This window comes from Megalobrama amblycephala, linkage group LG17 (genome assembly GCF_018812025.1).
Source record: "Megalobrama amblycephala isolate DHTTF-2021 linkage group LG17, ASM1881202v1, whole genome shotgun sequence".
NCBI classification, from domain to species: Eukaryota; Metazoa; Chordata; class Actinopteri; order Cypriniformes; family Xenocyprididae; genus Megalobrama; species Megalobrama amblycephala.
In genome coordinates, this window is record NC_063060.1 from 40,978,817 (window position 1) to 41,006,726 (window position 27,910).

The 27,910-nt window shown below is 36.6% G+C and overlaps 1 protein-coding gene across 1 annotated transcript in view; it reads right to left on the reverse strand.

The window, feature by feature from the left end:
- Nucleotides 1–621: 621 nt before the first annotated feature.
- insra (insulin receptor a) overlaps nt 622–27,910 on the reverse strand; it is an 83,027-nt gene continuing 55,738 nt past the window's right edge. The window contains exons 4-21 of the mRNA XM_048164101.1: nt 22,883–23,022; nt 19,900–20,044; nt 19,563–19,777; nt 19,347–19,473; nt 18,023–18,273; nt 17,074–17,241; nt 15,398–15,596; nt 12,199–12,482; nt 11,976–12,115; nt 11,313–11,472; nt 8,532–8,634; nt 8,380–8,447; nt 7,939–8,168; nt 6,891–7,001; nt 6,616–6,775; nt 4,762–4,891; nt 4,509–4,643; nt 622–2,279 (exon numbers count right to left, since the gene is read on the reverse strand). Coding sequence (XP_048020058.1) covers nt 1,925–2,279; nt 4,509–4,643; nt 4,762–4,891; nt 6,616–6,775; nt 6,891–7,001; nt 7,939–8,168; nt 8,380–8,447; nt 8,532–8,634; nt 11,313–11,472; nt 11,976–12,115; nt 12,199–12,482; nt 15,398–15,596; nt 17,074–17,241; nt 18,023–18,273; nt 19,347–19,473; nt 19,563–19,777; nt 19,900–20,044; nt 22,883–23,022 — 3,121 coding nt within the window. The 3' untranslated portion in view covers nt 622–1,924. The remainder of the gene's footprint in view (nt 2,280–4,508; nt 4,644–4,761; nt 4,892–6,615; nt 6,776–6,890; nt 7,002–7,938; nt 8,169–8,379; nt 8,448–8,531; nt 8,635–11,312; nt 11,473–11,975; nt 12,116–12,198; nt 12,483–15,397; nt 15,597–17,073; nt 17,242–18,022; nt 18,274–19,346; nt 19,474–19,562; nt 19,778–19,899; nt 20,045–22,882; nt 23,023–27,910) is intronic.

Genomic DNA, 27,910 nt, shown 5'->3' on the forward strand with positions numbered 1-27,910 from the left:
CGTGGAGAAAATCAAGTTTTTAATGTTGTTTATATGTCTATGTGGCTTTTTTAATATGCTTTAAGATGCAAATTCATAAGTCAGCACTGTTGCTGAGTATTTTCTTTAAAACTGTAGTGATCTAAAGACAGCTTTTTGAAATCGCTAGTGTTCCTGACGTCACAAACTACCTTGTAACCAATCACATCAACGTGTGGGCGGGCTTTAGCATATCATTAACTATGACCACTCTGAAGCAAGTGAGTTGTGTAACATTAGCAACACATTAATAGCTGTCAGGCTAATCATATTAATTGCCGTTATGTGTCCGATATTGTAAAGAGCGATACCTTTGTGCAGCGTTTACCTCAGTAAAGTTGACCGAGTGGATCTCTGAGCTCGTGCGAGTGAGTGGAGGCGGGGCTAATTTGCATATTCATTGATCCACGTATACTAAATAAAGCAAGGGTGTAAAGTTACATTCAAGCAATTTTAAGGCATGATTAAAACATTTTCATAGGAAAAAACGTTTAAATATGTCATTTTGGTGATCAAAGATAAGCTTTAAGGGACACAATTATTTACATACAGTGGGACTTTAGAAAGATGTATTTATATTAAATATAAATAAAAGACAACTTCCTGTTTGTGGGATGAATTTTATCATGATCTTGCATTTTTGTCATATGTCTCTTCACAGTTTAGTTATCACACAAATTGTGCGAATCTGATGTAAAACACTTCCTTCGTTAAAATGACCCTGTATCTACGATCTGTGCTTTGATAAGACTTTCTCACAACCACGCACAAGAAAAACATGACAGAAACACATCCATTCGCTCTTCTTGAATGCACCTCACTGCTTTATTTACAGCAGTTATTTCCATTGATATCAAGATCTGACATCTGAAGCCGAAGGCATCTAGACACTCCTGTGCATCTTGGAGCTGCTGGCTGATCAGAGGTCCAGGATGATTAGTATGATTTTCGGATTAGAAAAAATAAAGATTCGAGACAAACATGTAAAAACATTTCTACAACCGGCAATAACTCGAATGACGACATATCAACTATGTACAAAAACATCAATAATATATTTATATATACTTTTTATCGTCATCTATACCCACTAAAATATATCAAAGCAGCAACTATTGGTCAATCCGAGGAACTCTTTTAGTCAAAAGTCCTGAAAACGGTTTAAATATCCTTCAGCTGTAAATGTGTGAACACCAGGGGGGAGAAAGAAGAAAAGGAGCACAGGTAAGCAAATAAATAAAAAAATAAGAGTCCAAAAATCTGTTCGTTCTCTCCGTGTAGTCTGGAATACTGAGTCGCAGGTAGAAAAGCAGTGTCTTGTACAGGCTTCCCCTGCAGACAGTTTGTTCTTGGAAGGACGCTAAACGTCATCCTACAGTTCCCAAGTTCAACAGGTTTGCCACCAAAGCCAAACGTGTACAGATTCAGACACAACTCCATGTTGGCATGACATAGGCCACAAACAGAGTAAGGTCACTTTTTTTTTCTTTTTAAATTTTATATATATTTTGTCTTTTTCTGGAGAGAGTCCGGGAGAATCTGTTGGTGGATGAGGAGAGAGTCTGAGGAGATGTAAGGTTTAAAGCAGCCTTCTGGTTGTCTGAGGTTAGTTTCACAGTTTGTTCCATTTGACCAGTCCTTGAAACTTGGCAATATATATATATAAAAAAAAAAAAAAAAAAAAAAACACGACAGAAAAGAAGCAGTTAATGTGTATTTTCTTCTTTAAATACAAAAAAAATAAAGCCTGCACCCTGTATCATCATCATACTGAGGCAGTAAAGAAGAAAACGAATGTCCTGAGATTACTTTCTGAAGGGCTTCTGATAGAGAGCTCAATAAAAGTGAATCTATAAAATGATGAGGAAAAAAAAAAAATTAATATAGCTTGATGGGATTAATAATATTAAGAAGGGTTAGATCGGGGTAGGGATAAGATGCGTCCGTTTTTCTTGCCGCCGTTCATATGCGTGTACGGCACGTGCTCCTCGTAACTCCCTCGAAGGCCCACGGATGAGCCCTCGTCCCCATCTAGACAGCACTCCCTCTGAGAGTACGAGGAAGGGTCCAGCGGGATGCTCTCCATGTTCTCCAGGTCCATATCAAACTCTTCCGTCTCAGGCGGCTTGTTCTCCTCACTGTAGAAGAAGGAGACCTCCTGAAATGAGGGATGCAGATCCTCCCGGAGCATCTCGATGATCTCCTGGAAGGCGGGCCTCATTTTGGGATTGTAATGCCAGCACATCTGCATCAGGTTATGCCTGGAAGATCAGGAGATATGTAAAATTCAAGTACATTTATTTATGTTAAAGGGTTAGTTCACCCAAAAATTAAATTTCTGTCATTTATTACTCACCTTCATGTCGACCTTCGTTCATCTTCAGAACACAAATTAAGATATTTTTGATGAAATCTGAGGTTTTTTTTATCTCCCATAGAAAGCAATGAAATTACCACATTCAAGGTCCAGAGAAGTAGTAGAGACATCGATAAAATAGTCAATGTGACTGCAGTGGTTCAACCTTAAAGGATTAGTTCACTTTTAAATAAACTTTTCCTGATAATTTACTCACCCCCATGTCATCCAAGATGTTCATGTCTTTCTTTCTTCAGTCGAAAAGAAATTAAAGTTTTTGATGAAAACATTTCAGGATTTTTCTCCATATAGTGGACTTCAATGGGCACCAAACAGTTGAAGGTCAAAATTACTTTCACTGCAGCTTCAAATTGTTCTACACGATCCAAGATGAGAAATAATGGTCTTATCTAGAGAAACCATCACTCATTTTCTAAAAAAAAAATTTAAATTTTATACATTTTAACCAGAAATGCTCATCTTGAACTATACTTTTTGTGAGCAAAAAAAATAGTGACTTTATTCAACAATTTCTTCTCTACCCTGTTAGTCTCCTACGCAGTTAACGCAGTGAATGCAGTGCAGCTCTTCCATGTTTGATGCATGTTTCAATGTAAACTGCATAGGAGAATGACAGGGTAGAATGGAAATTGTTGAATAAAATTGTTATTTTTGTTTTGGCGCACAAAAAGTATTCTCGTCACTTCATAACATTGAGGTTGAACCACTGCAGTCTTTACTACTTTTCTGGACCTTGAATGTGGTAATTACATTGCTTTCTATGGGAGATAAAAAAATAACCTCTCGGATTTCATCAAAAATATCTTAATTTGTGTTCTGAAGATGAACGAAGGTCTTGCGGGTTTGACAGAAATTTCATTTTTGGGTGAACAAACACTTTAAATGTAAAAATTTTTAAAGCCATGTCAGCAGCAAGGCTATCTTCATGGTGAGAACAAAGTGAATAAAAAAAATTTAAATTAACTATACAAGAAATTTAAGGTTAATTTAAGAGAAAATACATTCAGGTGATACTTTTTTTTAATACATCAGTTACACATATCTATGAATTAAAACATTAAAAACAGTGCAGTCCAGTAAAACATGTTTAACAGTCATTAGCTATGTTTCCATCCACCTTTTTTGGTGTGGGATATTGCATAAAAAACACTAAATGGAGACGCCAACATGTGCATACATTCTAAAAATGTGCATAAAAAAGCTCAAATAAGTAAGATCAATTTTTTATGCGATACGAAAACGTGCATAAACTACGATAGAAACACTTTTACAGAATAAATTCCTTGATGCGCTTCAAAAAACGTGACTATGCGATGTGATGGCAACCAGTGGACCGATCTCATTGCACAGCATCCGAAATCTGTTTTGGTCATTCTGTAATGCCTGAGCAAAGTCTGTCGTTAAAGTGGTTTGGTTTAATTCCCTCCCAGAAGCGCCTCACACGATTGCGTTCACAAACACCAGGCATCTGAATGCAAGATAACATGACAGCATTTATTGTGCTTCATCTGCACGCTCTGAGGCGCAAGTCATTTATTTTATACAAAAATGATTATATATACAGTGGCTTCTACTGCAGCAACTTCCATTTTTCTTAGTGACATTTAGTGCCATTTTATCAGGAAGTGACGATTTCGTTCTCTTCGGCTCGCTGGATGGAAACGGTGCTTTATTCGCAAATGTTTAATGCACAAGTTATTGTTTAATGCACAAGCTATTGGCGTTTGACAAGGAAAGCATGACCGTGGTTCTTCACCTTTCAATAAATAACCATGTGTGAATCCTAAATGACCTAAAAAGGGACCTAGTAAAAATAACCTGATACCTATATTTGAAATTTCTTATACTAGGATTTATTTGCTACAAGACTTCTTGCAAGGACAAAAAACAAAATGTTGAAAAGAAATGTTAAAATTTCTAGCAAATATAAAAATGCATTGCTAATAATAAAAAAATGATCATTTCGTGATGTGCAGGTGAAAACATTGACAGTACTGGTCCGACTGACCAGCAGAAAAAACTCCTTTTTGAGCCCAGATACAGTAAAGTTAGTATTGCAATAAAAAACAACTTTAGGATGTTAACACGAGCAATAATTCAGAAATACACTCACAATCTGTCTGCACAGTTGTCAGGTCTGTCCAGGAATCCTCCCTCCATCACAAACTTAAGGACTTGTTCATTGGACAGCCCCTGGTAGGGCTGCTCAGCCAGAGTACTGATCTCCCATAACACCACACCAAACGACCTGGACAAGCACAACGTGGGTCATGAGTGACTAAAACATACTCTAAGGATTGTCCTACAACAATGACGCACGTCTTCATATGGTTGTATGTGAGTGTGTGTGCACATGGTCGGCTCACCAGCAGTCTGAATGAGCGGTGAAGACTCCATCCTTCAGCGACTCAGGGGCCATCCATCTCACAGGAAGCAGGCCCTTCCCACCCTTTCTGTAGTAATCCGTCTCATAAATGTCTCTCGTCATGCCAAAATCTGACAGCAGTCAACACAAGACCATTAGAAAACTCTTAAAATAACAGATGACACAATCCACGTACGAGATATACTACAACACATCCTGTGCTTCATACCTCCGTTTTCATTATGAGCTTGCATTCAGCATCTCATTTTGGCACTATAGCTAGAATATTTTACTAGCCTTGTGCAGTTATTTTATTTAGGAAACTTACATACTAGACCCAAGATGAGTTCCACCCCGACTGTGAAACATTTATCATAATTGGACATAATTATACAGTGTTTTTTCATCCACACGAAAACAAAGCATCTGAAGTGCATCTATTATAAAAAAATGCATTTTAACAAGGTATTTGCACAGAAATCATAATTGTGGGACATGATTAATCAGAGTGTCTGCCTTGTGTAGATTCTCGAGCACAGTGGACAGAAAACGCATTTCGAGTTATCTATTTCTACTTGTCACAGGTTCACTTATAATAAAGGAAAAATGAGATTTTAGTTTAGATATTATGTTAATGAAATGCTTTTTCTTTTTTCCAAAAATGTATGCTACACAAATAAATTTTAATTGAATTATTTGTGAATCTATACTGGGAAAATCAACCTTTTGAATATTTAACATTTACTGTTTGGTATTGGTATCATCCCTGGATCCGAATATTCATACTTCCCTACTATAGTATGTGAAAAACAGTATGTCTGAATTCATAGTTTTCATAAAACAGTCGGTGTAAAGTAGGGCTGGGCATTTTTCAGATTTTTTCAATTAATTCAAATGTAATGTTTTGCCTCGATTTTATTATTCTTAAATCAAGAAATAGCGATTTTGATAAAAAATGTAACAATTAGACATGTTGACAATACAGTGATGATAACCGTTAAGAGAAGAAAATGACCACATGATGCCGCACCTGATTAACCGCTCTTGTGTGACGCTGGTCTTAAAGCGGATGTTTACTCAGAAATGTGATATTGTGTTGAAAAAAAACAAGACGAGGGCAGTGGAATGAGAAAAAAGTTGTTAAACGCAAGTTGAACTTTTTTTTTGTAACTTGAGAGCCGCGTTTTTACAATGCCGTTTCATGGGTGAGACGCTGCAAACGATGAGAGACACGAGTGCAACAGCCAAACACATCCACCAAACATAAAAACAAAAGTGCAATGAAATGCAAAAATCTGTAAAGAAACTACTACTATATGGCATCATGGTGCCAGGCTGAAAGGAGCTGTTATTTTCTGTTTTTACAAAGCATTTGCTGTTAATAATAGCCTATTACTGGTGTTATTTATTGCTATTACTTTTTGGTTAAAAAATATTTAGCATTTTCCTTATTTTATATTATTTCTGAGTATATATGATATGTTTAAGATAAGTTTGTACAACATTTGCCTTCATATTTCATGCATATGTTTTGTCATATACCCAGATGACCTGGTAATTCCTGTAAAATTCTGAGCATCTGATGTCCACTTTACAATCCCATACTTTAAACTTTTTTTTTTTTAAGTTGTTTTTAAAAATCATCAAATGTTGTACCTACTCAGAGTGTATGTAATTTCAGATCCACCTTTTGGCTGCCAACTTGAACATTTACATCATACTGCTTATTTCATCTAATAACTAACATACTTACCTCCTGAAACAGTGTAAGTTATCGCGGGACTTAGGATCGCTCAGGGCATTGCAAAGAAAATATAGAGACAGGACCGCTTTAAGCTTAAATAAATAAATTTACCTCCAATTTTTACGGTCAGATCTTCGGCCACCATGCAGTTCCTGGCAGCAAGGTCTCGGTGCACAAACTTCTTGGCGTTCAGATAAGCCATGCCATCTGCTATCTCTGCGGCCATTTGAATCATCTCTTTCAGCGTTGGAGGAGGCCGACCTGGGTTATTCTGTAACAAAGCAATCATACAAGACAGTAAAACAAAAATGCATTATTTTAAATAAATATATATACATAACGAAAAACTCTAGCAGGTCTGATTAGTGACACTTCTGATTTGTTACCTCTGAGTCAGGTCTGAGAGAACGCAGGAAACTCTTCAGATCTCCATGTGTCATGAGCTCCATCACCACTAGGGTGGGCTGGCCTTTAGACACCACCCCCAGCAGCCTCACCTAACCCACAAGATCATGTCAGTAACCATCAGAATACGTCACAGTCCAACCAGTGTTAATATTAACTACAACTAAGCCTAAAAATATCAAAATCAGTTTCAGTAATTAAAATAAAACCTAAAAAGTATATGTTGAAAGAGGTTACTTAATAGTTTTGTGGAAACCGTGATACACTGTCATTCAGAACTGACAGTAAAGACATTTATAATGTTACAAAAGATTTCCATTTTAAATAAATTCAATTCTTTTAAACTTTCAATTCATATAAGAATCCTGAAAAAAGGTTTCCACAAAAATATTAAGCAGCAAAAACTTTTCAACACTCATAATAAGGACCATTATCAATATTTGAGGCAATAATAATTATAATAATAATTGATAATGATTGACAACCAAATCAGAATATCAGAATAATTTCTGAAGGATCATGTGACACTGAAGAATGGATTAACAATGCTGACTATTTAGCTTTCATATCACAGGAATAAATCACATTTTAAAATATATTCAAATCGAAAACTGTTATTTTAAATTGCAATAATATTTCACAGTTTTACTGTTTTTACAGTACTTTAGATCAAATAAATGCAGCCTTGGTGAGACATCTTTCAAAAAACATTAAAAATCTTAATTATTCCAAACCTTTGAGCAGCAGTGTATATATATATATAAATATTAGATTAAAAGAAATGTTGCCTTGGTAACTAACTGAAATAAATAAGTTTAAGTTGAAATTCTAAAATTAAAAACAGATATAAAATTAAATAAATCTAAATAGAAACATTAGAAAATGACAAAAGCACATAAACTACTAAAATTAAAAATTAGAATGAAAACTGAAAATATAAAAATAAAAGCTTATTCTAAATAATAATAAACAATATATAAACAAATACTAAAATAAGACTACAAAACACATGTAAGAGACATGTCTTACCACATGGTGGCAGCTGAACGCCTTCATCACAGAAGCTTCGTTGAGGAACTCAATCCTCTCTCTGAGGCTGGCCGACTCGTTAACCGTCTTCACCGCAACACGGGTCTGTGGTTCGCCTTTAACTATGTCCTTTCCGATGCCCTCATACACCATGCCGAATGATCCCTGGCCTAACTCTCGCAATAGATTAATCTTTTCACGGGGCACCTCCCACTCGTCTGGTTCATACACTGCACAAACACAACACACACGCAGGACACACAGTGTCATATTTGAGATGGAGCAGATCTCAGGCAAAAGAGAAAGTCATTTAAAATGTGATAATCTGCTTAAATCGATCGTTAATGTGATCAACTCTTCAATTAGAAGTTAATTAAATGTGCATCGACCCGAGCATTTTCTGCTAAAGGTCACACACAGAGAGAAAGGAAAATTGCTCACCTTCATCTGGGCTGAAATACTCTGGATTTGGGGAAGTATAAAGTCGTCCAGTCGGACCTTCTGTTTGCCTGGTTAAAAATTAATGAAATTCATTATTTACCTCATAAAGAATAGTTTTATGCTTGAGTTTTCAGGACAATCACAACACTTACTTTTTCTTGAACATGAAAAAGCCCACACCTCCCATCACAAGGAGTAAAAAGACACAGATCACAGGACCAATCACAATCTTCAGCATGTTGGATGGGTCCACACCTGTTCACATAAACACAACCAAAAAATATATAAAAGTTGTGTACTTCCAAACTAAGTTGTATACAGGTGAAGGATACAATGGAGCAAATAATAATTAATGGATTAAATAAAAATATTCTGTATATAATGATATAAACAGGAAGCCTTAAGGAATAAAAAAAATCAATTAAAGGCACAATATGTAATTTTTCACCACTAGAGGTTGCTTATTCAAAACAAAGGCGTAGATGGGAGGTGTTGTCTTCACATCTATAGCCAATGGAATCGAATCCGATGGGACTCAGGCAGATATCATATTAATGGATGAGCTAATGTATTGAAGATTTATTAACATTACCGTAGTATGAAGCAGGGTGTGGTTGAAAGCTGTTGGAGCAGAACAAGGCCGCTGGAGCGATTGCTAATGAGAGACGAGCGCAACACATGCCTCGAGAGCTTTTATTATGCCGCAGACAAGCGTTTCCGCTTCTTCCTGTCATGAGTATGTGAGGTAACGCAGCGCTGTTTATCATAACAGATACATTTGTGTTGAAAGTTGTTATAATGCTACTCTGTGTGTTCGCTCGAGATTTAACCAATAAGACTAAAACATATAATATATTAAAGCGTCTTTGGTGTTTCCATGGTTTCTACAAAATAAAACCGGAAATCGAGGGTAACACGGGTATGATGTCACTGATAGGCGACACATGGACACGGTCCGTGTCCTGGTTAAAATTGCTTATTTTTCTGGATTTAGACATTCTTGGAAACATACGGGATAATGTAAGTACACAAGTTAACAAGATATATAACACTGTTCTAGTGGTTTGGGATATTTTAATCCAAAAATCTTATATATTGTGCCTTTAAATATAAAAAATTATTATAATAAAACCCACAACTACGGAAGAGCATTAGGTCCAAGCAATAATAAAAAAATAAAAACTTCTCGAGATTAAAGTTGTTAAATTTAGAGAAAAAACTCGGTAAATTTCGTGAAAAAAGTCGAGATAAAATGTTGAGAATAAACTCATTAAATTATGAGAAAAAAGTCAAATTTGTTCTCATAATTTAACGTCTTTTTTCTCGTAATTTAATGACTTTATTTTCAACATTTTATCTCAACTTTTTTTCTCGAAATTTAACGACTTTGTTTCTCATAATTTAACGAATTTGTTCTCATAATCTAACGACTTTTTTCTCGTAATTTAATGACTTTATTCTCAACATTTTATCTCAACTTTTTTCTCGGAATTTAACGACTTTGTTTCTCATAATTTAACGAATTTGTTCTCATAATCTAACGCCTTTTTTCTCATAATTTAACGAGTTTTTCTCGTAATTTAATGACTTTATTCTCAACATTTTATCTCAACTTTTTTCTCGGAATTTAACGACTTTGTTTCTCATAATTTAACGAATTTGTTCTCATAATCTAACGCCTTTTTTCTCATAATTTAACGAGTTTTTCTCGTAATTTAATGACTTTATTCTCAACATTTTATCTCAACTTTTTTCTCGGAATTTAACGACTTTGTTTCTCATAATTTAACGAATTTGTTCTCATAATCTAACGACTTTTTTCTCGTAATTTAATGACTTTATTCTCAACATTTTATCTCAACTTTTTTTCTCGAAATTTAACGACTTTGTTTCTCATAATTTAACTAATTTGTTCTCATAATCTAACGCCTTTTTTCTCGTAATTTAACGAGTTTTTCTCGTAATTTAATGAGTTTATTCTCAACATTTTATCTCAACTTTTTTCTCAAAATTTAATGAGTTTTTCTCGTAATTTAATGAGTTTATTCTCAACATTTTATCTCGACTTTTTTCTCGAAATTTAACGAGTTTTTCTCGTAATTTAATGAGTTTATTCTCAACATTTTATCTCAACTTTTTTCTCGAAATTTAATGAGTTTTTCTCGTAATTTAATGAGTTTATCTCAACATTTTATCTCAACTTTTTTCTCGAAATTTAACGAGTTTTTCTCGTAATTTAATGAGTTTATTCTCAACATTTTATCTCAACTTTTTTCTCGAAATTTAATGAGTTTTTCTCGTAATTTAATGAGTTTATCTCAACATTTTATCTCAACTTTTTTCTCGAAATTTAACGAGTTTTTCTTGTAATTTAATGAGTTTATTCTCAACATTTTATTTCGACTTTTTTCTCGAAATTTAACAAGTTTTTCTCGTAATTTAACAAGTTTATTCTCAACATTTTATCTCGACTTTTTTCTCGAAATTTAACGAGTTTATTCTCGTAATTTAATGAGTTTATTCTCAACATTTTATTTTGATTTTTTTCTCGAAATTTAACAACTTTAATCTCGAGATGGTTTTATTTTTTTATTATTGCTTGGCCCTAATCCTCTTCCATACACAACAAAATTAACCAACAACAAACAATAAAAATGACCACAAAACGAAAATTTATGGTTTTAAAAAAAAACTAATTCATGGCATCTTAGGGCTTCCAACTGAACAACTGCAACATTTTGACCATTTTTCCCTAATGAAGACCTAGAGGTTGAAACTTTCCAATAAAACTCAATAGTATCAGTGTGTGAATAATTAATTTTTTTCCACAAATACACACACAAACCTCTTCAAAATTCAGTTATGTGGGTCTCATGCATAATTTAATAACTGAAGATATGATATTCATAGGTATTATAGACCAGCCGTCTTACGTAGGTCCTGAACATAGAAGTGTGTTGGCTCTGTCCACGATCCATTGCCTGCCAGGGAGGTTGCTCTGATCCGCACTGTATAGTTCCCAGGGTGCACCACTCTCAGCTTACAGCCTCCATCTGCAATATAATTCTTCCTGGATACGCAGTGGTGCAGCTCCTTAGACATAAAGGCACGCAGTTAGATAACCCATATAGCTGTGCACATCAAACTCAAGACAGCCAAAGGCTTAGTTATCATCATGTTTTTAAAGTTCATCTCACACTAATACATATAAATATTACTCATCAGATTTTAATGAAACTGCCAGAGGTCAGTGTAAACAGAGTGTTTCAAATCCATCAACCCAAACAGGTGCATGTGTCGCTAAGTGCAAAACCATCACATTTTGTTTTGCTTATAACAATTATTAACCTTTATATAATCATCCCTTGTTTATCCGAGGCTTTTCAAAAACAGCATTAGGAACATTTCCTCTGTCTCTGGCTGGATTTCTCCATGGTTACAGAAATACACAGCTGACGCAATTATGCTAAAAAAGCTTGTTTATTTGGAGCGATTTGGAGATTTCATCAGGACTGATAAAAATCAGTTTAAAAGTGCAGCCAGCATTCATGGGAGCAGAGTGCAGGCTTCCATCTCTATCCTGTGTAACATCTCACCTCTGTATCTCCCAGTCTCTTGTAATGGACTTCATAGAGAATAATCATGCCGTTAGGAGCCTTGGGCTCCATCCACCTGATGTGTACAGAGTACTCCGACACCTCGTAGGTTATCGGACCCACAATGTCATCGGCTTTTTCTGCACAGAAACAGAAGAATACATGTCAATAAAAAACAACTATACTATATGAAATAATGCATCATAAAATTACAATCCCACACCTTCGGGCATGGTGCGGGCACTGACGTAGGCCGCCATGCTGCAGCGAGTGGGGTCACTCTCGTGGTTGCAGGCATGGATTTCTATCTGGTAGCTGGTGAAATGGCGCAGATTGGAGATGACTGTTGACTCCTTGGAATGAACAATCAGTGAAATCTTATTGGCCTCTGCTTCCTCCTCTGGGCTACGAGTGGCAGAGCCGTTGGGCAACGAGGAAGGTGTAGTGAAAAGACGAGCGGAGGTCCTATTGGCAATGCCCACCAGAGATCTGCGCTGTCTTGATGTCCTGGGTACACAGAAACATGTAAAGAGAAGGAAGTTAGTCTAGATTTAGGTTCAGTCTTAAAGGAGTCCTTGATTATGATTTCACTTTTTAACTTTAGTTAGTGTGTAATGTTGCTGTTTGAGCACAAACAACATCTGCAAAGTTACAACGCTCAAAGTTCAAATGCAAAGGGAGAGATTTTCTTTTAAAGAATTCACTGTTTAAGGACTACAACAAATGGCTGGTAGGGACTACAACGAGCTTCTTCCTGGGTTTGTGACATCACTAACCCCAAAATTTACATAAACCCCGCCCCTGAGAACACACAAGAAAGGGGCGGGTCCATGTTGGGCTGCTTTAGAGAAGAGGAGGAGTTGTTGTAGTAGAGTGTTGTTAACCTTGCCGCCATTTATGCCGGACTGCTTCACAAACGAGGGTCAATTCAACGCTGGATTTACACAAAAGATGAACATGACGGCACATGCTAGTGGATGAGTTGAATCAACTCCACAGCAACTACATACATTTATCCACTAACCATTCAGAAACGTCCAGTTTCATTCTAAAGTAGTAACTTCTTCCTGAGTCTCTCCATCAGTGTCGACTCCGGTTTGAACAATGTAAGACTGAACACCATTACTGACAATCCTCATTTTGGCTGCGTGAGATTCTCCAGCTTTGTTGTTGTTGAGCAACCGAAGCACGAGCTGTTAAAGCTCCACCCGGGAGCAGCTCATTTGCATTTAAAGGGACACACAAAAATGGCGTGTTTTTGCTTACACCCAAATAGGGGCAAATTTGACAAGCTGTAATAAATGATCTGTGGGGTATTTTGAGCTGAAACTTCACAGACACATTCTGGAGACACCAGAGACTAATATTAAATCTTGTAAAAGGGGCATTATAGGTCCCCTTTAAAGCATATTCAGGTTGAACTTTAAGATGTTTTTTTATCTTGCATTAGAGCATGTGAATTCTAGTTTTTTTTATGTGTGAACAGGCATTTAATTTGCCAACAATACATCAATGTTTAGATAAACAGATATTTGTGGATGTTGAAAAAGTGTGCATATGTTGTGATTCCAGCTGATGTGAGTCATGTAATAATGCATGTAACTGTAATAAAACACATAATAATGCATGTGTAAACAGCAACCTGATTGACTAAATGACAGTTCTATATGTTGCAGTATTTTGTTCAATAATCTAATGGACACCTGTGCTAAACAACTGTTCAACCCTTCAAAGCAATGTGAGGAAAATCAAAAAGAATATGATATATGCCTGATGACGCAGAGTCTTTTCTTCACTCCCACTAAAAAGAGAAAGAGCTCTCATTATCCCTTCATTTTTGAATACAGACAACAAATGATTGTATAATTGCATAAAACAGTAGCAAATTACAGTTTAGGAAATATCTGGAGTCTGAAAGCAATTAAAGTGACTATTCATTCATCACATCTGAACAAACTGAAATATTAGCAACTTGAAATTGTTTACTTTCTGTGACATTTCCTATTGAAGCAGGTTGTTAGCAGAAACACTCTCATTATGAAAGAATTTGATTGGACAAAAATACTTACTACTTTACCACTACTAAGTTGTTTCAAACTCTAAATCAAACTTTAATTCGGCAAGGATGCATTAAATTGATTTGAATTTTACAAAAGATTTTTAAAAATGCTGTTCTTTTGAACTTTCTATTCATCAAAGAATCCTGAAAAAAAAGTATCATGGTTCCGACAAAAATATTGAGAAGCACAACTGTTTTCGACATTGATAATAATAATGAATGTTTTTTGAGCATCAAATCAGCATATTAGAATGATTTCTGAAGGATCATGTGACACTGAAGACTGGAGGAATGATGCTAAAAATTCACCTTTGCCATCACAGGAATAATTTACATTTTAAAATGTATTAAAATAGTTCTTTTAAATCGTAATAATATTTCACAATATTACTGTTTTAACTGTATTTTCAGTAAAATAAGACTTTCATTAAAAAATCGTACTGACCCCAAACTATTGAACGCTGGTGTATTTGACACACATTACCAGGAGACAAAGTCTAAACGAGCATCTTTGCTATTTTGGCCATCTTTTAAAGCATATAACACTAGCATGCATGGACTGCAAGCCACAAAATTCCAGTTCATTGGGTTCATTACAAACATCGCCTCTAGAGGGAGCAAAGGAGCATTTCATGTGGTTGATTTTAACTATTCCAGCGGTCAACCACTACCAGAGCACCACAGCCTTCAGTTATTTCCTCATATATAAGAGCTCAGGACAGGAGGATTCAGCACTTTTGGTGTGCTTGAAGAGCCAAAGCATTTCTGAGGATAAAATCATTCTCAAGTAAAACCATATTTTAAAGTCTAAATAAAACGAATTGAATACTTTTTATAGTCTGTAAAGTCGCAGTGAATAAAACGTGCAGAACAATGAAGGGTAGTGAGACAAACCGCTTGTGTAGGAGTCTCCACTTCCTCTGAAAGCGTTGTGGTAGTCGTTGTCAACATTGTCCATCCCTACCACAGACCAGACAACATCTTGCCCCCAAAACAAAGACTACATTAAACCAAGGCCTGAGAGAAACTGTGTGTGTACGTGGGAGTGTGCATGTGTGTAGGAGTGGAACGAGATCTTTAGAGCCAGCTGTGAGCTTCTGAAGGCCAAAGATACACAAAGAAGGTGGAAATGCAACTAACAAAAACATGTACTCAAGGTCTTGGATTCAAAAACAACCCAGTGAAGGAGAGTGTTCTGACAACTATGAAGACGCTCAACCCTGAGTTTAGAACTCTGGGCAAAACAGATGAACACAATAACAACATGAACCACTCGTCTTTCAAAAAATAAAAAAAAAAGTCTCCCTGATTCACATTTACAGTTCTAATCTAGGCTAGTTAAATGAGGAACTGTGAAATTCACCTGAGCTCAAAGACTTCATTATGGAGGTAGTTCTCAAAGGTTTTGCGGTACTCCGTCTCCTCTGCCTCTTTCTTCAGCTGTTTCTCTGTTTTGGGGCAAGCGCAGCAGCGGCTATCTTGGCCCTGCTCCTCGGTCTGGTTCCACTTCTGTTCCTCTTCGTTGTCCACTTGTGTGGGAGCTCTGGTGGGCAGCTTCATACCTGAATAACAGAAACACAAGGCCTCGATTTTGCTCTCCCAATCAAAGCACTCACAGCGCTCTCCCAGATAATTAGGTGCCAAGACCCATGTATCAGTAGTTCAAAAATTCAAAAAAGGTCTGCACTCTAAAAATTGTTTTATTAAGTTCAAGCAGGAGATAAAAAATGTGCAAATGTTTTGGTTGCATTTTGATTTTGTTCTGCCATCTTTACGGATAACTATGGAAGCTTGTTTCTGCCACTAAATAAAAAATAAAAGGCAACTGCGACTTTTAATCACGCAATTCTGACTTTATATCACAAAATTCTGACTTTATAACTCACAATTCGGACTTTATATCACGCAATTCTGACTATAACAATTCTTGACTTTATATCTCGCAATTCTGACTTTATCATGCAATTGTGACTTTATATCACAATTTTGACTTTATATCATGCAATTCTGACTTCATAACGCAATTCTTGACTTTATATCTTGCAATTTTTGACTTTATATCATGCAATTCTGACTTCATAACGCGATTCTGACTTTATATCTCGCAATTCTGACTTTATAACTTGCAATTCTGACTTTATATCTCACAATTCTGACTTTATCACATGCAATTGTGACTTTATATCACAATTTTGACTTTATATCATGCAATTCTGACTTCATAACGCAATTCTTGACTTTATATCATACAATTTTGACTTTATATCATGCAATTTTGACTTTATAACACAATTCTGACTTTATCATGCAATTTTGACTTTCTATCACACAATTTTGACTTTATAACGCAATTCTTGACTTTATATCTCGCAATTCTGACTTTATATCATACAATTCTGACTTTATAACACACAATTCTGACTTTATCATGCAATTGTGACTTTATATCACAATTTTGACTTTATATCAAGCAATTCTGACTTCATAACGCAATTCTTGACTTTATATCTTGCCAATTCTTGACTTTATATCATGCAATTCTGACTTTATATCACGCAATTCTGACTTTATAACGCAATTCTGACTTTATAACGCAATTCTGACTTTATATCATGCAATTCTGACTATAACAATTCTTGACTTTATATCTCGCAATTCTGACTTTATATCATGAAATTTTGACTTTATATCATGCAATTTTGTCTTTATAACGCAATTCTTGGCTTTATATCACGCAATTCTGACTTTATATCATGCAATTCAGACTTTATAACTTGCAATTTTGACTTTATAACTCGCAAATACTTGACTTTATATCACACAATTCTTGACATTTATATCACGCAATTATGACTATATAACTCGCAATTGCGAGAAAAAAAAATTGAAATAGTGAGATAAAAAGTCGCAATTACCTTTTTTATTTTTTATTTCATAGCAGAAACAAGCTTCCATACATAACAGTTCAAATCTTACCAACCCTAAACTTTTGAACGGTAGTGTGTATGTTTTATATTATAATCCTGTATGTTTTCTAACCTTTTTGACAGTAATCAAACTTGTAGAGCTCGCTGGCCTCTGGTTGCTGCTGGCAGAAGACTAAGTAGTGTGTGATGTTTCCGTTTGGATCGTTAGGGGGCTTCCACTTCAGAATGATCTGAGATGAGGAGTTTGACGAGGATATGGGGTCCAGGGGCACGGAGGGTTCTGAAAAACAACAACAACAAAAAAGTCACCCATTATTAAGTGGAAAAAAATAATGACTGAAGAAGAACAAAGCAAAAAAAAAAAAAAAAAAAAGTAGACTAGTAGACTCTAAACAAAACTCAATTCTGGTTAGACCGCATTGTCAGACTGGGTCACCGACGAGACAAGAATAACGACAGCTTCCTCCTAAAAAGGAAGAAGTAGAGGGGCACTATGGATGTCGCAGTGTGCGAACCCAACCGTTTGCCAAACCAGAAAGAAAAAAAAAATGAGAAAAACCCTGAAGCGCTACTTTCAGCTCTTGCCAACCAGCTGCCGAAACAATGTTCTCAGTTTAGTGAATGGTTATGTGGTTATCAGGAAGGAAAGACAAAACAAGCTCAAAAGGAAGTCAGACAGACACCTGGCAGCACTGAAACCAAACCACATTTATTTTTTCACCTAAATCACGGCCTGACATGGTGCACACTACTGAGTGATTTCACACCACTGAAAGTCACCAGCGACCTATTTTACCAGCCTTTGACCTCTTTTATTCCTCTCTCATGCCAAGTCTGCACAATAAACATTGCTACTGAAATCAACTTTTAAGCAGGCTTGGTAAGGAGATCACGCATACAAATGCTTTAAAGTGAAAGGTCTTAAAAGAGTAAATAGATGTTCTGAACCAAAAACTGGTCATCCCAAATTTCTAAATTTCTAGGTTTGTCCTAAAAGTTTCATTTTCCTTTTCCTTGAAAAAATCATAACCTTCCTACAACACTGCTTGTGAAGCTCTTACTGGTAGCATTGGTGCGGACATAGATGATTTCGCTCTTTGCTCCGTGGACCTGGTGCTCATCAGAAGCGGAGAGCTGGGTTTTGACCATGATGGCGTACTGCGTCCATGGCTTCAGAGGGAGGATGAGGTAGCCGGGCTCCTGCTGTTCTTTTCCCTCTGTGGCGCGAGGCGGAGGGTCCACATCTGCTATGACCCAGCTGTTAGACCCACATGCATCCTGACCATCGAACTCAGTCACATTCTTATATGGCCTAGAGAAGCAGAGACAAATGTCATCAAACACTAACACAGCATTGCATTGAACTCAATCTACAAACCAAGCACAGCCATAAAATGGACCTTAAAGTCATGATAGACACCATTGTTAAAATGGTGAAAATGAAAACGAGGCTGTGAGGGAAAATACAGTCCGTATAACTTGGTGTGCATCATTAAAGGGTTAGTTCATCCAAAAATGAAAATCATCACCCTCAAGCCATCCTAGGTGTATGACTATCTTCTTTCAGACGAACACAATCAGAGTTATATTAAAAAATATTTCCAAGCTTTATAATGGGAGTGAATAGTAACCAGGATTTTCAAGCCCAAAAAGCACATCCATCCATCATAAAAGTAATCCATATGACTCCAGCGGGTTAATAAAGGCCTTCTGAAGCGAAGCTGTGTGTTTTTGTAAGGAAAAATATCCATATTTATAACTTTATAGACTATAATCACTAGCTTCCGGTAACAGCTAACCCTTTAAGTCGACAAAACATAAAATATAGTTTTCACTGAAGTTTCCAGTGGACAAAATTCTCTGGATTTCGGATGGTATTTCTATCCCTCACAGTCTTAATTTCATTCACAACACATTATATGCCGTCTATCTTGATTATAGGTGCACTATGCAGAATTTTCAGTTACTGTTTGTAAACACAACGTTCAAACCTGGCCCCTCATCACAGGCAGAGCACCGCCAGAAGTGCAAGCCCTCGACCCTGACATGATTTATCAGTTGCACACGCAGCCCAGCCGACTCAAGAGAATACCAGCGGGATGAGCTATTTTGCAAAATATTGTGCTTAACATGCATAAATAGCATTTTTTGTACATATCAAAGAACAGTTACGCTAATAGTTAGATGACTAGCTGTAATTTGTGAGCAAGTTTAGCCAACTAATTACGAGTCATCATAAAAACGTAATTACAATGCCTAGTGATCTGTCGAGTTACAGAAGTAATGATTGAGAGGCATTATTTTTGTACGAGTCCAGAGTTTATTTTTTCAAAAATCCTTCATAGTGCACCTTAAAAAAAAAAGAAAAAAAGTTGAGTCACTTACGCCTCTTTGTATAAAACCATGAATCCCAGGAGGTCTCGAAAATCTGGCGGCCAGAAAGGTTCCCATTTAATAATGATCTTGTCTGAAAGTGTGCGAATCTGTGTGAACTTCAAAACCTGGCTCTCACCTGGTGAAACACCAACAACAATGCGTTCAGATTTACTCAGAAAAAGTGCACATGAGCATAAAGGAAATGCAAAGATATGTCCTCCTCACATGAAGCCTGATCTCCATTGGTCTTTGAGACAATGTCATTCTTTGTTTGACGGTTCTTAGTGCCAGTCACCTCCTCCATCTTCCGGATCTCCGACATGCAAAGTTTGGAGTTATGATGGAAAAACATGCGACCTTGCTGGATGGTCAGGTTGTGTTTGTTCCAGTCCCACAGCTGACGCAGGTTCTGGTTATCGAGCGCGTAGAATGAATAATTCCTGATGGGAAAGAAAACAGCACACAAATAAGAACAAGAGGTTGGTTGACAAATAAGTCCTGACATCCCAAATGGGAAACAGTGGCAAGGAAAACCTAGACATCCAATGAAGAAGACTCATACCCAACTTCCTGCGTCTCTCCATGGATGATTCGGAGCTTGCGAAGGAAAGATAGAGAGACTAGGGCATACGAGTGTCGCACTGTCAGGTAGCCGGTGATCTCCTCCAGCTGCCCCAGGTTAGCTTCCAGCTCTGCGGCTATGTTATCTAACAGGGAGAGGTGGACAGAAGAGCAAGTTTAACATTTATGAATTTACGAAAGTCTGCACACTGTTAAAAATGTGCAATAAGGTACAATAAAGCTACTCTGTAACAACTGTTATTGATTACATTGAATTATTGGAAGTGAATGTATCTGTTTGAGGAAAATGAACATTTTTGATTTATTCTACAAACTACTGACAACATTTCTTCCATATTTCAAATGAAAATATTGTCATTTAGAGCATTTATTTGCTGAAAATGACAACTGGTAAACGAAAAAAGATGCCATGTTTTCAAATCCACACAGCCAGGCCAATCAAGGTCAAGACCCTGTCATGTCCATCACAATCTCCAGACCCGAAGCAAGAGGGTCACCAGCCATTACATAAAGCCAAACCGCTTGAATTTTTTCACCAGGAGTGGCATAAAGTCTCCCAACAGCAATGTGACTGACTGATAGGGAGCATGCCAAGACGCAGGAAAGCTGTGATTAGAAATCAGGGTTATTCAACCAAATACTGAGTTAAAACATTAGTATCGTGTTGTTTAAAAATTAATATAAACTTGCTTTCTTGGCATTATTCGAGGTCAGAAAACATAGCATCTTTTTTCAATATTTTGACCAATTGCAAATAAATGCTCTAAATGACAAATTTTTTATTTGAAATTTGGAAGAAATGTTGTCAGTAGTTTGTAGAATAAATCAAAGATGTTAGTTTTCCTCAAACAGATACATATAAATAATAAATGCAGAGAAACTGCACATTTTGGAGTGGTCTCCAATTTTTTTCCAAAGCTAAATATTTCTTAAAGGTGCCCTAGAACCAGTTTTTACAAGATGTAATATAAGTCTAAGGTGTCCCCTGAATGTGTCTGTGAAGTTTCAGCTCAAAAAACCCCATAGCAATGTTCCCTCTAAGCTGCGCGCGTGCGCGGCCGCGCACTTCTGAAGCCGCGGCCGCGCAGAAGAAACAATTGCCGCGCAGAGAACAGACATGAAAATGATTGTAGTAGTTTAAATGAGAAATAATTGCAGTGCTCTGGACAACCGCTATAGAGTTATTGTCGCTATAGAGTTGGAACCGGTGAATGCGGTTTACAAGTTTCATAGAAAGACAACGATTGAGCGCGTATGAGCTGGCTGGCCCTGAGCCAAATCAGTCGTGGTAAGAATACTGTAATGTTTGCGGACTAAATACCTCAATACAAGAGGCAACGCAAAACGAAAAGAAATGTGAAATAAAACATCCATGTTTTAATGAAAAGTGATGGAAATAACGGATAACGGAAAACTCTGAGACATTTACAAACACTCCCACCACAGGTGTAGCTTGCAAACTCAAAATACATAAGTGATATACCTAAGTTTAAATAGATTTTTGTGTGTGTGGTGCTGTGGGTTTCAGGGATGTTTAGATAACTATAAACGAGTTAATGTTCACATTTCTTAAAAATATTTATCAGTTTAAATGCTTCAGTTTGTTTTCACTATATAATATATTAAAAGAAATGGAAGCATTTAAACTGATATAATACTGTATATCAGTTTAAATACTTAAATATTATATTATATTTTATTATATTATAATGTAAGCCTAATAAAAAATTGATCTCACAAGGGGATTGTTTAGGGCTCCTTGCCACGAAAAATCTTAACCTCCTGATATATAAAATCTGGGAAATTCATAAGCAATAAACATGTAATTTTGATGGTTTAACACTGTCTGTTGTTAATAATTGACTGTAAAAAAAACACATTATGGTTGTCCCAAACCATCATTGTAACTGTTCATATTATATTATTATAAAGAATTGAACTGTCCTGCAGGAGGACAGAAATTATTTTTAATAGAATTTCTTGGTAAAGACTGGTACAGTTAATACAGCAATGTGAAAAAATCTCAAGTAACCTAAAATTTGCTTAATTTAGTGACTGAACTGCTCATTTTCAAACATATTATTTAATAAATCACTAAGTTACATCAAGGGTCAAATAAAATAGAAACGGCACATTGAAGTTAAATGTTACAGTTGCATGATAAAACCATTTTTTTGTGTGTTTTTTTTTAACGTTCATTGTACAGGTCTGATATAAAGTATGTTTTTGCTCAGGTGGCCAAAATGTGCGCTCAACAGAGAAAAATTTTGCTCAGCGAGAAAAAAAATTAGAGGGAACATTGCCCCATAGATTTTTTTTTTTAATAATTTTTTTACTTGCCTATTTTGAAGCATCATTAACTATGCACCGATTCAGCGCGCGGCCCCTTTAAATCGCGCGCTCCCTCCTCAGCTGTGCACATCAAGACGTCCTGCCCTTGTGTAATGCCTTGATCATGGGCTGGCATATGCAAATATTGGGGGCGTACATATTAATGATCCCGACAGTCGGTGTTATGTTGAGATTCACCTGTTCTTCGGAGGTCTTTTAAACGAATGAGATTTACATAAGAAGGAGGAAACAATGGAGTTTGAGACTCACTGTATGTCATTTCCATGTACTGAACTCTTGTTATTCAACTATGCCATGGTAAATTCAATTTTTGATTCTAGGGCACCTTTAATAATAAAAATCAGAATATTATTATTAAGTAACCTGAAGGTAAATACACCTCCAGTTAGCAACAGGGTGATCAGAACACTGATGGGGATCTGAATCTAACAGTATAGAAGAATGGTTGCCACAAAAGCCAATTATATAGTTTAATCATCACTATATAAAAACATATGCAGAATGCTGATTAACCAATCAGAACCATGAATTCCAGAGAGATGCGTATTAAAGTCGCCCTTCTATGCTGCACAAAGAGGAGAAATAGTATTAGAGAGCTTGTTTGTTCTTACTTCCTCCGCGGATGTTGATAACCAAACTGCCGTTGATCACAGTGCATCCTCTCAGAGCCTGCGCCGCAGTGACTGAGTCAACTGTCTTCAGCCCCATGCACACTTTGGGACAGAGGCCAGCGCACGGGGTGCAGTTCAACCTGCAGCACAGAACACAAAGTCACATTTACACAAAGCCACATGACAAAAAACAAGTCATTCATCCACACTTGCTGCGAACAGACACAAAGAAATGCAGATATGATGGAGCGTTTCTATTTTCGTTGACGTTAAGGCAAATATGCAGCATTAAGACAATAACGGATTGTTTGTGTCAAGGACATGGATCCTGTTGCGCAAAGTGCCAGCGCTGTTTCGGTGGGAGCGGGGGCGCGGGTGACCTTGCAGGGCAGGCCGAGGGTGCAATCAAAGATGAATGAGACACTCTCTCAGACGTGCCAGAGACAAAACTTAATCACTGATTGTTTTTGTAGATTTGTTGTCCCTGACTGAGGAACTGCTTGTCCTCTGTGCAGGATGCTTTCTGCGCCACTGTTTCCTGTAAAACTATGCAATGCATGTTTGTACGACAACTTTAAAAAATGTGAATCCACAAGCAAAACAAAGGATATTAAGGTGTGGTTTTCACAGTCTTGACAATCATACTAGTGTCACAACATAACACCAGATCTGAAGCCGTGCCAAGAATGTGCACAAACCACAGATCGGGCAAAGCTCAAATAATTTCCTTTATGGGTCATCACTGTTTTGCACTAGGGGTGGGACAAAATATCCACAGGGCAATATTGTTGTCCTCCTTCGTGCAATATGAGAATCGATACGCTGGCGCCAAATATCGATATTTTAATTAAAGCAGAACTAACTAACTTTTTTTTTATCTTCATAAATAGTTTTCTAAGTCCTTCCGATGGTTAATTGACTTGTGGTGTGTTTGAGGCGTGCACTAACCCCCTCTGGCACGTCTACGCCAAAAAACAGCACTTGCAAGTTGAGCTGCGCCGACCCGACACAATCTCGCCTCACATTCACGCGAGAGTGACAAAATGCTTTATGGTAATTCAAAAACAATGAATATATTATGACTTTATAAGCCAATTTTGAAAATTACCCACCTCCATCGAGATTTCTTGTACTGTATTTGCAAAACTACTGCGCTGGTGAGCGTTGTAGTCGTTGTAGTCCAGAGCTGCGCTTGGAGTATTTACAACAGTGTGATTCACTGAAGGAACCTGTAGGGGGAGCTTCGCAAATCTTACCGAGTTCTGCTTTAATAAAGTAAGGCACTCTAAACAGAGGGGGATGGGATGGAGAAAGGTCCATGAGCAGGGACTCAAACTTGGGATACCCAAAGCGCAACTGCGCTATTTGTCGGTGTGCTGCCCACTAGGCTATCGGCACCGGCAGGAAAAAAAGAGAGTTTTTTTTTTTAATGGGACAGCAGTTTGAGTAAAATTATAGATGCCCCAGCCATTTTTAAGTCCAAAGTGTGGAAAACCTGCACCTTTCCACAGCATTTTTTTTTTTCATAGTTGGACAGATGTCGTGATGTATCATTATAGGATTGTCTAGCAATATATTGATTATCTCAGAATTGCTGTATTGTGATATTTTCGGGATTGTGAGCCATGTATTCTGTATCATGTATCGTATCTTGAGGTACCCTGTGATTTTTTTGCACGTTGTTATTCTTTTTCGGTACCCGCCAAAAAGGACAGAATGTGCTGCGCTTTATCCAGCTAATCTGAAAGGAAGCTTGGTGCGTGGGTGAAATCCTTATTGCAGACATATCAGAGAGTCTAGTATGTCGTGTCTCCCTGCGGCGAGGATTCAACTCAAGAGTCGTTTATCTGTCAGTAGCCAGACGGCGCTCCCTGTCTATGCATCTGACAGACAGTGAGAGACCAGCCGATGAGGACAAGGGTGTCGAAACTCCTGATATCTCGATGGACGCGTTTAACATGCAGAGATTGTAACCGAGGGCGGCAGCACTGGGTGTGAGGTTGGACCACTGCGCTGTTGTCTGTCCAGCCTCTGTGATTTGTGTGTCTGCTGTCTGAATTCCCACAGTGCACCCAAACTTCCCAGCCCAGGGGTCATACTGGCAGGGGGGAGCAAGAGTATCATGAGAAAGAGAGAACAGAAAGTGGGAGTCTCCTATCTGGCAGAACATGCATCTCAGGGTCAGTTCTGTCATCATTAACTCACCTTAATTTTGCTTCAACCATATATGATTATTTTATTTCCTAGGAACACAAAATGTCTGCTTTTTACTTACAACAAAACAGGATGGCGATTCAGACTGTCAAAAGGATAAAAAGTACCATAAAAGTGGTTCATTCAACACCCAAAGCCATTTAAGACACCCTCTGGTGAAAATCAAGTTTTTAATGTTGTTTATATGTCTTTGTGGTGTTTTTAATATGCTTTAAGACAAACCTTGAGCAAATTTATTAGTCAGCACCATTGCTGAGCATTTTCTCCTTAAAGCTGCAGTGAACCAAAACGCAGTTTGAAATCGACCTTGTTCTCTTTGTCACAAATATGTAGTAAGCAATCCCATCAAAGTGTGGGCGGGCTTTAGCATATCATTAACAGTGCTCTGAAGGAGGGAGTCTCAAGAAAAGCCAGGTTATATTTTTCTGTTGATATGAAAAATCGGGAACATTTAGCAATATAGTGGGTGAATTATGTATATGATAAACATTACAATGATATGATGAACTGTATGCCTTTCTCCACTGACTTCAAAGTTGTTCAAAGCGTTTATAAGGATAATGATTGTTAGAAGGCAGCTGTCCGACTCTGAGATGGCGAACGGGAACATGGTTTGTGTAACATTATTAGCTGTTTGATAACATAGTCAAGCCAAAGGCTAATCATATTAATTAGCGTTTCTTCTTCTGAATTCGTTTTTGGTTCAAACATATGTGGCTGAATTAAACCAGTATTGCCATTGCATAGTGTTTACTACAGTAAAGTTGATCGAGTGGATCAGGTATTCTGAGCGTGTGTGATTGAGTGGAGGCGGGGCTAATTTGCATATTTATTGACCCACGTATACAAAACGAAGCAAGGGTGTAGAGTTACATTCAGGCTATTTTAAGGCATGAAAAAATTATTTTCAGAAAAAAAAAAGATTAAATATGTCATTTTGGTGATCAGGGGACTTTAATAGTTACTTCTGAGAAACGGAACAAAACTGAACTTGTTATCCACAAAATATCTTGGTTTAAAATCTCATTCAAGTGTTTGCACATTAATAACATGGTGACTCATGATAAATGTGAGAACCAATGAAGATTGAGCAGTTTCTTATCGTCTTTCTCCTGATATGGTGTTGAGAAAGAAGCTTGTTTGTAGCTTAAATTTTAGTCCGTTTCTCACACAAAGCTATTGTGTGGCCTCAGAAGATGAGTCATATGGACTCTTTTTATTATAGTTTTATGATTCTTATGCTTTTTGCAGATTGACAGAATGACTCAGCATTTCACATTATGCTAATCATGTTCCTCAGTAGAATAAAACATCACTTGGGTATGGAGAGGTCAATCAAAATAAATTCTGGCAGATTCTGTAACTACACTATATAGAGTAAATGGACAGCCATTCAAAATTATATATTCTGACAAAATAATACTTTTTGCAAACAACATACATCACTACTAGTATTTTATTATATTATAGTAGATGTTTTACCAGTGCCCAATAATTTTTTTGAGAACTCTTAAATGATAAAATGGACATGTACACTGAAAGTTTTAAAAGTTTGGGGTCAGTAAGATATTTTTCACAGTGTTAATTTTGACAGCAAATTTTGATTTAGTTTTAGTCATAGTCTTTTGACTAAAATGCCATTTAGTTTTAGTCATAATTTAGTCATCGGAAATTGTTTTAGTTTTAGTCTAGTTTTAGTCGACTAAATATCATAAGATTTTAGTCGACTAAATCTACAGTAGATTTAGTGGACTAAAATCTAATTTAGTTAAATTGTAATGCATAAAGCATTTCTCTAACAATACACAGATCCTATACACTGATATAGGCACATCTGATATTCCCCAAACTGTTTATGTTCACCCAACTGTACTTTGCTCCCCAAAGAAGACGGTTTTTGACCGTTCAAGTGCAAAAAGACACGAAAGAGCAAAATTCAGCATATTTCAGGGATTGACACACTTATCAATGAGGTACTATAGTTTTTGTTTAAAATTTTATTAGATTTGATTTTTAGTTTTAGATTTTTAATTTTTTGTGTTTATGTCTTTTAGTTTTCGCTTTTAAATGTCTAAGTTTTTATTTCTGTTATTTTAATACCTCAGGTTATGGTAAAGCTTAGAAACTAGATGAAATAAAATAAGTTTTTTATATATATTTATTTTTTATTTCAGTTAGTTTATTTAAAATAATGAAGATTTCTTTGGTTTTAGGTTTAGTTAACTATAATAACCCTTATACTTGTAAAATATATTGAATAATATGTCAAATAATGTTCTTAGTCTTTCCTTCCTGTGACAGAAGATACAGTAGTTTACTATGAATTAAATAGAAATTAAATTAAATACAGTTTATTGTGTAAACAAAATAACAATAATGACCAGGAAAAAAATAATAATTATAAACCATCCCGAAATACACCGTGACTCTTATTCTGAAATATCTGCAGCCTGCGTTGTAGCCTATTGTAGTAGCAGGCTACTAATGAGGGAGATAAATATGCATTCTTACAACCTACAACACATTACCATATAAACATAGTGTAGTAAACATTGACATAATTCATCAATATTAGTTTATAAGCAATCTCTTGGCATAAATGTGCGCTATTCATTAATTACTAAGCAGTCTGAAGTGCTGCTGCGCGAGCCTGTAGAGCGCGCAACAGCGCCGCGTTTCCTGCGGTTAGATCAGCGTGTTACACTTCAAATGTGCACATCTTCCACACAGGACAGCATTCCTGACTGGATATCTTCCTAAATTGTCCCTCTCTTTCATTTTCATTTCATTTTTATTCGTTGGCGAATATTAAGA